This window comes from Perissodus microlepis, chromosome 3 (genome assembly GCF_051167445.1).
Source record: "Perissodus microlepis isolate ML-2025 ecotype Zambia chromosome 3, ASM5116744v1, whole genome shotgun sequence".
In the NCBI taxonomy this organism is placed as follows: Eukaryota; Metazoa; Chordata; class Actinopteri; order Cichliformes; family Cichlidae; genus Perissodus; species Perissodus microlepis.
Genome location: NC_140463.1, coordinates 28,814,918 through 28,826,879, shown reverse-complemented (window position 1 = coordinate 28,826,879; position 11,962 = coordinate 28,814,918). Strand labels below are relative to the sequence as shown.

The 11,962-nt window shown below is 42.3% G+C and overlaps 1 protein-coding gene and 1 long non-coding RNA gene across 2 annotated transcripts in view; one reads left to right on the top strand and one right to left on the bottom strand.

The window, feature by feature from the left end:
• Positions 1–162: 162 nt before the first annotated feature.
• Positions 163–11,962, top strand: part of actn3b (actinin alpha 3b) — a 35,415-nt gene continuing 23,615 nt past the window's right edge. The window contains exon 1 of the mRNA XM_084923886.1: positions 163–575. Coding sequence (XP_084780012.1) covers positions 441–575 — 135 coding nt within the window. The 5' untranslated portion in view covers positions 163–440. The remainder of the gene's footprint in view (positions 576–11,962) is intronic.
• LOC146391002 (uncharacterized) lies at positions 3,858–11,585 on the bottom strand. The gene is made up of 3 exons (XR_014799873.1): positions 11,375–11,585; positions 11,066–11,275; positions 3,858–4,700 (listed from the first exon to the last, which is right to left on the bottom strand). It is a non-coding gene; the product is annotated as an uncharacterized LOC146391002 (long non-coding RNA).

Below are 11,962 nucleotides of genomic sequence, written 5' to 3'. Positions count from 1 at the left end.
TGCACAGGCCATAAAAACCTCTCTGCTGAAAGGAGGCGTTATTGACATACTTCCACACCACTCACGAGCCCCCTCATCCCTACCCGCGGGAGACCACCCCGCCTTTCACACCTTTTTAGGCCCAGAACCTGATACCCACGCTGTCGGTTCCCATACTTATTGGGGTGCGGTCACGTGTGCCACTTTTGACCAGGAAAGGAGCACCGGCCAGCAAGGTCTTCTGGTAGTGGGAGCACCACCTCCGCACAGGCACCTCGCACCAGTGGAGTCTGGTCTCTGCAGCCCCTAACTCTCTCTCTCCCCCCACGAAAGCGAGACCTCTAAGTCTCAAGGAGGTTGTTTGGCCTCACGGCGTCATCTTCGTCGTTTCTCTTGCTGATTATTTTTTTTCTTACCAATAAGCTGAGGGGGACGCGTAAAGTCCTGACTGAGGCGGAACCATGACAGCTGTCGAAACCCAAATAACATACACCAACTCCTACACGATCCAACATGAAGACGCGTACATGACCCAGGAGGAGGACTGGGACAGGGATCTGCTGCTGGACCCCGCCTGGGAGAAGCAGCAGCGGAAGGTAGGTTTGGATAAAGCGGTTTCGAGTAGCGCTTGTACCGACGTGCGTAATTACGCACAGATCGAACCTCTTCGCTCGCATTCAAGTCAGTGAGCGGCGCTTTAAAAAAAATGCTTTTAACACGTTAACAAGGCAGACTGAATTTAATTTGGGAGTCAGTGGTGTTGGTCTAATTGTGTGAAGTCTAATATGAAACTGCGCCTTTGCTGGCCTCACACCTGGCACTTCAGTCCTGCTTGAAGCTGTGTGGGCAGATATTTTAGGCTGTGGAACTTTCTCAGTGTTGTCTTTCAGTTACCCCTGATTGCCTTGCAGACTGTCTAAATATATTACCACCTCCCGAAGGTTTTTGTTTTCTTACTTTGCCTGCGTTTTTTACTTAACTTTTAAAGAACATGCGAGTTTATAGGGATATAAGGACATTAAGCCAACCTGGAGATAATTAGAAACAGCGCACAGGATGCAAAGGATGGCGTAAAAGCAGAGAGGAAATACTCACAATAATTATACCATTTGTTAAGTTACTTTAGACCAATATAAGTATGCCTTTTTTAATTATCTATACCACAACTTCCTATTAAAACAGCCTCTTATGTTACTGAGGAATATTACATTTTATGACTTAAAAAGTAAAGCAACAACTCTTAAAGTATGTCTTTAATCTTATTTTGAAACCCATACTGAACGAGACTTGGGGCGGGGTGGGGTTAGGCCAACCTTTAAGGTCGCATGGAGAAAGAGCATGACAGGTGTGTTTAATGAGCTGCTGGAGCAAAAGTCAAGTGACACAGGTGATGTCTGCCACGGCACACTGGGACAAAAACAACACTGGCAAAGGTTAATGAGCTACACTTTTGTCTTTGAGGTGTTCACCTTGCACACAAATGACCCACTGCAATGTTTCAGTTCAGTGAACAGACTGAACTGATTTTCATGTTTGGTATTTTTGATTCTAAGGGTTGGTAATTGGTCGCCATGTTGGATGACCACAGCCTTCACCTACCAGGAAGCCCGGGCTGGAAATAGCCGTCAGGATGATTTCTGTTTCACATAATGAAAGAGAGCTACCAAAACATATTCAAATTAAACAGGAAGTTTCAGCTGTTTGCCGCACCTGACTCAAAGTCATTAGCCTTCTCTTCCCAGCTGGCATGTCAGAAATGCAAAGGGAGCAAGGATACATTCAGTTAACATGATTTCATAGAGATGTTAATCCTGTAAAACCAGAAATAATTACCAGCAAATTATAAGCTCGATTTTTCATTGAATCTGAAAAAAGAGAGTAAAAATAAATGTGCATATATGAGAGTTAAGTTGTATTATTTTTAGCTACATTTGGCTTTTTTTGTATAATTTATTGCTCACAGCCTGTTAAACAAAGACATGTTTTAATATAGTCAAAAGAAACTCATAAAATGTGATACAGTTGATGTTATAAGGTTTCACTTTTTTTAAAAGGTCTTCTTGTGTTGCTGTACAGTTTGGCTCAAGAAAAGTAAAAGCTGAGACTTTGGCTTCAGCTAATGCAGAGATGGCACATGACTTTACTCTAAAGATGACACATTTGGACAAATGAGGTTTAAATCAGCAATAAAACCTTCGAAAAGTTCAACATAACTTCTAGCTGCTGTTTGTGTTCAGCTGAGCTGAAGAGAGCAAAAAGAAAAACCACCTTTGTGAAATATGTCTAATATTTTTTTTGAGTATTTTAGGAATCACATGCTCCTATTCTCATCTCTGACAGTTATTGAAGTGTAGGGACCGTGCTTGCTTCCATATCCTACTGTACTCAAAGACATAACCTAATCTAACCTGTAACCAGCACCTAATCTGGGTATAGATCAGTGAAACGGGCACATTTTACGGCATCAGCTGCAGTGAATCTGCAGAATTGTTCCGTCAATGAAAAATGTCTCCCAGAGCTGAAGCGCAGTGACAGGCTGAGAGACCTCAACAGATGGTAGCAGAGAGGAGAGAGAGAGAGATGGATGGCAAGGCTGTTAAGTATACACCCCGGGTTGGTTTCACAGACCCACAAATAAACGTCTTCCTAAAAATACTTCTTAACTTGCTTGGCTCCAACTTGCCCCCCTCCCCCGCTTACTTTCTCTTTATCACTGTGTCTTTTCTCTGAAAACTTCCTTCGCCACCATTTTTGGAATATTTGCACATCTCTTGTGATTGCGCCTTTTTTAAACTGATTAAAAATGTTGCCTTTCTTACTTCTCGTGGTCTCATGCAGACCACCAGCCTTTTACGCTCAGGGTCATAAAACAGGCCTTGAATAAACCTCTACAGCCCAGCGAGTCTTTAGTCTTCACCCCTCATCCTCCCCGGGGAGCCGGTCATGGTACTCTACTGCTCTCCTTGGCATGTAAAATCTAGCTTAACGAGCTGATATCAGCCCATAAATATAGCCGGCGCTTCATTCTGCAGTGCCGAGAATATGAAAGGGAAGCCTCGAAGCACCTGTTGTCTCCTCTTTCCCTGAAATTTCAGTGGAAAAAGCCGCTCACCACTTGCTGCAGTAGTAAAATGTTTGTCAACACACAGTGATGCCGAATCTGATACCACACATTAGAAATGGTGTGTGTGTGTGTGTGTGTGTGTCTGAATTGTACATGCTGACACTGGTTTATATTTATCATAGAGCATGGCTCCTTCTTTGCTAACTAAGTGATTCCTGACTTGATTTGGACGAGGCATTTGATTTAAGAGGAGCTGGCAAAAATTGTGTTAGATATTGCATCTAGGGGAAAGCTGTCGGAAGGAAATATGAGATATGAAAGGCCGGAGTGATGAGATCTGGCTGCATCTTATCTTGGCGAGCTTCTCTCCTCAAAGCAACTGTAATCCTGGAAATAAGGAGGGCTGATCCAAGTGGATGGAGGAAACCGGTCCGGTTAGAGCCAGAAGTTCTTTTCGTGGGCTTTCGGAGCTTTATTGATGTCTGCCTCAAACAGATGACGGGCTGACAGGTCCAGCTCCACCGCATCTGCAAAAAGAAGTGATTGCTGTAGGCGCAATCAATATCTGTTTAAAGATTTACTCTCACTGCAGAGGGCTGCAGAAGACTGCGCTCACAAGAACACATGGAATGGCTTTTTATTTTAAAAGGCGATGCTTTCGTCCTCCTGTGCAGTAGATCCCTCTGTTGGCACGCAGCACTGAGATAACTAGAAAGTAGAAACTCTCATTATGCTAAAAAAAAATAAATGAATAAAGATTCAGTGCTATGACTTAAGTCATCTTCTGTTTCACATTGTTAAAGAGTTCAGCTGCTAATTCACTAAGTACAGCTGCCTGGTGACGCTCATGTTAGCAGTAATCTAAAAATATCCATTACATGAGGTTATCAGCAGCCGTGTGCTTAGCTGACCTGTTAGCAATAAAAGCTCAGTATACGTACACGCAGAAGAAATTAGACTGGGCAAGTTGAAAAGTATTTAAAAAGAATAATAATCATTTATTTTTTCCCACACTGACACACTTGGTAATATAGGAGAGGTGGCTTAAACTGATACCTAGTTTTAGCCTAGCTTCCATGTGCCCACACAGAACTGTGTGTGCAGCTGTACTAAAGACGGATCGATATCTTAGGCGACAATAACATTCAGTATTAACCAATCACAGATAAGAGTGGTGCCAAGTCGAGCTGTGTCTTCAAGTTAAGTTGCTATTTTTTTAGGATCAGTAGCTTATAGACAGAGACTCTGTGATTTTTCCCCTTTTCAGTATTTTCCCTCGACCCCTAACCAGTCTCAGCAGATGGCCCCGCCCCTCCCTGAGCCTGGCTCTGCTGGAGGTTTCTTCCTGTTAAAAGGGAGTTTTTCCTTCCCACTGTTGCCAAAGTGCTCACTCATCTTCTGATTGTTGGGTTTTCTCTATTATTGTAGAGTCTTTACCTTAGAGTATCAAGCCCCTTGAGGGAACTGCTGTGATCAAGTGCTACAGTAATACAATTGAATTGAATTACACTAACACACTATTTTAATCGAGATCTAATGAATGGGTGTTCGGTGAAGTATCAGGGGAGGACAAGTTCTGCGTGATGAGGCCCAATCAGGAGTAAAATGCAGGTATCTGTGTCATCTCCACTCCAACACAACACATCATATTCTTGTCCTGCAAACAGAAGCATAATTAGAAAAGGGAAAAAATCCTATAGAAAAATCTTTTTCACAAATCCTGTTGGAAAACACACTAAATCTCACAACATGTTAGAAAAAGAGAAATCTGCAAAAAAATTTGGGCTAAATTTAATCAGTTCCCCCGTGCACATCGAGGCCTTTGTAAAAACGCAACAACAGCCCCAAGACATGTTTTAAAGTAGAATTCTATTATTAAGTGGAAGCCTCTCATAGCCTATCATATCATAGTGTTTGTTTATTTTCATTTTCTATAGCAGCACTGAGTTTGTCCAGTCATCTCACATTAAGTGATCGTCAACCTAATTCTAAGATCAGATCTTTATTTAACATCTTTATTGTCACTGTTGTAGAATCAATGAGAAATTGTTTAGCAGCACAGATCTAAACTATATATTAATAACAATATAAAAGAAAATACACTCTCACACAGACTTACAATATGGTGCAACATCATAATTATGAACTCTGCTTCTAAGATTTGCAGTGAAACATTTTTCTCTCTGCTTTCCTGTTGCGTTACATTTTCTTTCACACGGTGCTAAATGAAGTGGTCCAAACAGCGTCCACCATCAGAGCCAACTGTTATAACGTTAGATTGAGTAATGTGATATTTACCCACTCAGCCTAATTTAAAGTCCTTCTGTGTGGGCAAGGAGAGATCTTAACAGGCTGAATAATCCAGTCTATTCTTGTCTAATCTCATTTTATTACATTTCAACGAGTGATCACCAGCGTGGCAGGCAGACCGGGGTCGTTGATATCTCATACTTGATGCTCAGAGACGGCGCTAAAGCAGTGCACCTCCTCAGAGACGACGATTTGAAAAAGCATCATGCGGACATTTATGTTAAAAAATGAATCTCCAAAGATTAGCGACATTAATTATGCCTTAAATGTCAGCAATGCTGCAGCACGGCTCCACAACTTTTACTTATCAACTTTTTAATGCTTCAGCAGCCTGGCTGCTGTCTGTTACCTCGATGCTCATCGTTAAACTCAACACAGCAGACTCAAATCACAGCATCATCGAAGCATTTGCATCATATATCATCAAGTGAGTTGATGAAAAAAGGTAACAGAATGAAGCAGAGAGTCTTTCTAGAGACTTCATCTGCTCCACTTTATAATAATTTGCATCTTTATTGCAGATCTGATTTGTAATTTGGCTCATCAGGCCCCCTTTACTCATCCCTGCTCACCGCCTGTGCTTCTCTACCCAATCCCAAGATGCATCTGAGAGAAGAGGCATCTTACGTTCCCCTCCCATAATTCACTCAGTCATGTGACATGTGAAGGAACAGTAACACCGCTATTGTGATCGCAGTGTGTTTTAATTCCCCAGACCTGTGGAGCTTGCACTTATTTAGGAGCTCAGAGGAGATGTTTTGGTGCTCACGGCCAAAGAAAAATTGACAGGGATGCCATCTGAATCATCACTACAACACTTTATCACAATAAAGCCTTTTGTCGTATCTCAGCGGCATCTGTATTGATCACTAAATAAGACATTTCTTAAAACAAGAGAATTGCCCTGCAAACTTTGCAGAACGTTTTCAGTTTTACTCTTAAATTGTGTCCATGTATACCGTATCTGTTTTTGTGCATCTGTATGAGAGCTCAACGTAAGCGGAGAGGTGAGAGAGCCCACAGTCAGATCAAATAGCAGTTGCTATTCCAGAAGCTGTGTCCATGTAGGGAGGCTTCTATAAACTGCTTTAGTGCAGGCGCAGGAGCCCGAGGAGGCTGTGGGAATGGCTGAGGACTGTATCTCTTATGCGTGTGTGCGTGTGTGTGGAGGGCTACTTCTTCATGGTGTTACACTGTATGCACTGCATGATTTGTGAGTTCTTGTAAGGAATGAAACAGTCTGAAGGCAGAAAGTTGTTGCAGAGTCTTGTAATGGTAAAAGCAGATACATGATACGAGCATGGCGCAGCGTCGGAGTCAAAAGAAGAAATGGTGATTGATGAGCTGTGAGAGCTGCCATCTTGATCTGATCACAGCCTGTATGGAATAAAAGGGTTTAAAATAGTAGATGAAAACTGCCGGAGTGACCACGGCGGTGCTGCCTTGCAGTTCTGTGCATGCGTGCAAACAAACTGAGCTAAAGCAGCACGCAGGTATGTTTGAGTTTCACACCTCCCAGTTTCAGCTGTTCGTACTCCTCAGGCTCATTCCTGGTGTGGAAAACGGAGAAAATGCTGCATGAGAGAGGACAACAGAAGCCCACCAAGCGCCGTGCCCCTCGGTAACTAAACACACATAGAGGACAGATGGCCAAACACCTGCAAAATGTCACCTCAGGTCCATTCAATGTGTATGCTATTGAGTTTTCATGTAGTAATGAGACGAATGAGACACCTGAACCTGTCTTTATAAAAAGTGAGCTAAGTTCATAATGTTAGGGCTGAGTGCTTGCTGCATGCACTGGATATTTATAGGCCGCAGAGGATGAGATGGTGAGTCTGTGCCTCATGATAGGACTGAGGTCACAGGGATATCATTATGTGCTTTATAATGGCTTTAAAAGCTGTATGCTATTCTGCGGAGGCAGCTCCAGTTTCAAATACCAAAAACCAAAGCAAAATAACAGAGTTATTTACTTAACTGACAGTCAGCTGTAAATGTATATATTTTACTTTATTAAAGGTTTTAAGACGAGCTTATGGGTCGAGTGTTGCACCGCAGCAGCCTCCAGGTTCTATATTCATGCAAAATGACTTACAGACGTTCCTATTAAAAAGGCATCTTTATTAATGGTTAATGTCGAGAAGAGAAATACAGAAAAGAAAATTTAATAGCATTTTTATTTGACTAATTTTACCCTCGTGTGTCCTCCTGAAACAGATGTGGGCTTTTTATCATTGGCCTGCTCCAATGATTGCTTGAGTCTGAGCTCACCACATGGATGCAAACTGAGGAATGACGAAGCAGCCGTCATGTGTGCTCATTCTGGCTTTAGCTTCACAACCCGCAAATAACAAAATGAAACCAGAGTTGTGGGATCGCCTGACCCGAGGATTCAATAGCCTTTTTGTGGTTCTCTAATGGAGGCCGAAGTCAAAATCACAAGGTCATCTGTGACTTGCTCTTTTGGCTAAATGAATGCTGAGAATTGTAGCTGGGGCGCATCTACTAGAGGCAGCCTCGGATCAGTTTCACACACCGTTTTTTTTCCACGGTCGAGGTTTCTGTCAAGATGGAATTAGCTGACCCCAGATCTGCCTGGAGAGTTTTGCCTCTTATTACAGAGAAAGAACTTGCCTACTGAAATTAGAAACAACCCCCCGCCACCACCAACCCCCCCATCCTCAGTCGCAGGCGCACTGTCATAAATCCTCCGCAACCACTTACACCAATTTATCTCCCCCACCGTCAGTCTTCAAGTCCAGAGCTCATTAAACGACAAAAGAGTCGACATGCCGCCGCCGCCAACCGTGAACCTGTACACTCACCTTTATTCTCCACCATCAATCACGCAGTCAATTCACCTGCTCACTCATGTAACAAGAAAGAGGCTGAAAGCCGTAATAGAGTGAACAATGCAAGATAAGGATGGCGCGAGTGTGTGTGTGTGTGCTGCAGTGCCAGCATTAAATAAGGGTTATTATATACACCCCAGCTGACAATTTAAAGTAACAGCACTGTGAAAAAATAACTTTTCATTTTGATTGGTAGTTTTTCAAGTAATTAAAGCAGTACATCAGACATTGCTTCCACATAGCTGGTAATATAAAGAGAGCTTTACAAGACTGCTGGCTGGCTTTTGTGTTATCTGGCATGAAAGTTCACAGTGAAATTCATATCAGCCACAGGATTAATCAAGTCCTTTTGTTTGCACTGTGAGTTTGTAGTTTTGGGTGAAATTACTCAACACATATTGGATGGTTGTCATTTAATTGCTTTTTGTAATCTCTGACTCCTGCCACAGTCAGTTTAGAGCCAAATACCACAGACTGTATGTAGAAGATGGATATAGCCGCTAGGGATGTCACCAGAGCCAATACTTATACTTTTTGATGCCAAAATCCTGAAAACACGGTGGTACTGTGGAGACAACACGCCTCTACAAGTATTCTTGTGTGTCCTTACATGATGAAGGGCACCCACAAGCACAAGGAAAAACTACATCTGGAAGACGGCGACTAGCAAAGCCGCTGAGATAGCTTTGCCCCAAATTATCGATAGCTGGATATGGAAGTACGTTGTGTTATGCTGAAACACACGTTACTTTTTTGTTTGAGACAGCTTTGCCGTTTAGAAATCAACCAGCGCGCCACATGCTGAACCGTTTGTAGTGGCTAATGTTGTGTTGGGGATGTAATGAATCCCAAAGATTTAGTATTTAGTGCTAATATGAGTAGAGTTAGCTTGTTCCTAATTCAAGATGAAATTAAAGAAAGATGAAACAAATGTGTATTTAGACAAAAAATATTCCTTATCAACATTATATTTTATTGACAATAAACAATAAAACGTTAGAATCTTTGCCGAGTAGCCTGCTAATGTTAGCATTAGCTTTTATTGTAAACATTTTACCATGTGGATCAAAGCTGACTTCACATCAGTAATGCAGCTGTCTCAAACTAAACATTATAGTGTATTTCAGGATAAAATGAGAAGGATGACACTTTGTATCTTTCTAAATATGAAGTTAAACTTACTATTATTTAAACAGATCTGAATGTTGGCCTTTTAGCTGCTTTGCTAAATCGGAAGGATTTCCTTCCTTGGTCTGAAAAACCGAAAAGTTTGCATATTGCAATTTGGAAGTCAGTTATTATCCGATGATGTGGGCGTCCGTTCAGCATGTAAGGGTAGACTAGGACACATGTAGCTTTATACTGCCCCCTTCAGGTCTGGAAGACCACTTCGGTACATACCCTGCCAACGGCTACGTTACCAAAGAAAAACAAGTACCGTAAGTATCGGTTCTGGTGACATTCCTACTTTGTATATATTTTATATATCTTGCTAATTAGCAACCATTTTGTGAGAAACATGGTATTTGGCACCGACTACTAAATGTCTCTTATCGTGAAATCCCAACTAGCCACTATAAATCATGTTAGAGGTCACATGACTCACATTCTGAGGTCTATAAGTTTTACTTAATTAATTAATTTGATGTGTAAATGTAATTTTCTCATAGATTTACATTTACAACCACACAACCTGCCACCTGCTGGCGTTTAGGCGGGTTTTGAAGGCACTTTAAATTTTCATATTTTAGACCAGAAGTTCTCCATCCATCTTTCATGCATCTGTCTCTAATGATTATGTTCCCACAACACTGCAAAACAATCATATGATGTACAATATACGTGATATCTCTGTCACTGAGGAGAAAATGTCCCTTAAAAGTCCCAAAGAGGCAATTATGGATTCTATATGTTTACTTCATTGTAGTTCCATCTGTGTGGGCAGCATTATTGTCTGCTGATTTTATTACCTCTCTGATTGGGTTTCCCCTGCTCTCTGCAAGTTTCTTCTTCTGCACTGCAAGTTGGTTAACTTTACCCTGGATCATTTGATTTGGTTATTCAACCTCTCAGGACAAACTGTTGATAATGATGATAGCTGACATCGGCCTGTTGATAATTGCATTGTTGTGGCTGAGTTACTTCGTGGCAGACAGAGGAGCTTATATAAAAGCATGAATCACAAAAAGCTACCAGACAACTTTAAATCATTTGTCCCCGAAGACGCTGCAAAGTGAACTGAGATGACGTGCAACTGAGGAAAATGCCAAGAATCTGTCCTCTAAATAATTGCGTTCACTTTTCTGTCCTTTCTCTTCTTTTGTATTTTTTACATAAAACCAACATTTTGAAAAACGTGCATCTGTGCTGCTGCCAGCATTTCCAGTTCAAATCGTACACTCATGCATAGACTGCGCTTGTAAGGGTACGCTGTTAAATTCTGGCTGGCATTTGTGGCTCACATCATCATTCTGGTAGTGCAGCAACCTGGAGCCACGCAGCAGTGGAACACAATGTGAGGCAGCATAATGGAGCCGGGAAGGACACGATGTTTCCCCTCCTCCTCGCGGAGTCGAAGCAATTAATATGACAACTCAGACAGATGGTTGTGTCAGAGTGAGTGATTGACTAAACCAGGTTAGCCATCCTGTCCCTTGGGTGGTGTTCAGACATGGACAGACAATAAATGGAATACCTGATCTGGAAGCGACTGCCAATCTCTAAGGTGGCAAACTTGAGTGCTCTGAATCCAATCAAAATGCAGCAGATGATGCTGCTTATCCAATATGTCCATACAAAACTCATCCTTAAATCTTTAAACGTCAGTGCTGTTGTCTTTCCCCACCTGTTCACTCACCTGTTAAAGTCCCACGTGCACCCAGTGTATCTCACTGGCATCTGGCACCTTGCACACACTGTCACACACACTGACTGGACGAGGTGTCCTAGTCCCTTTTTATCCTCTAAACGCAGGCATAAATCCACAGGTTGGGACACACCGGTGTTGCATTGGCGGCCAGCGCTGGCCTTGTTGTCAGCAGGATCTTTGGGTATAAGCCTGTTAATCCTTCACAGAGAAGCAGCAGAAAGGAAGGCTGATAAATTCATGCCGGGTACAGGTTCAGACCGAAAATGCAACTTAGAACTGCTCGTCCAGTACTTTTACCTGACACTGGCTGATATCCATCCATCCAGTAACTGCTTAACCAGTTCAAGCTGGAAAAATGTGAATCTTCATTTGCTTCTTCCCCAAATATGAGTCACTGTTGGCTGAGTATGTTGCTTTATGCAGTCCTTTCTTTCAAATTCAGCTGGTGCCAGTTAACCGTTTCATCCAGCTTTGTTCGTCCATGGATTATTTACTTTGATTAGCTCGTGTTTTTCCTTTTTCTTAACAGATATGAATTGAATTTTGTGTGGTTTGGTTTTATTTGAAATCCAATCTAAGCGTGTGCCACAGCAGTGGTCAGCTGGCCTCTTAGAGGTGTGTTTAGGATACATTACGTCATTTTCCCAAATCATCCCCGTGGCACCGAAGTTCAGGGCTCCGGATCTCTTTTTGAGGGGTGGGGTGTATTTAAAGACTATAAGGGGGGCGGGTGGGGGTGGAGTGCTGGTGGTTCCTAAATATTGGTGACACCTGTTGTGTGTTGTAACCGTTAGCCTCCTCCACTTCGGTCCTGTCACTTTATCGACTCTTAAAACCTCGGTGGAAGAACTCGGTGCAGTTGTTGTTTACTAGAGAGCTCTGATG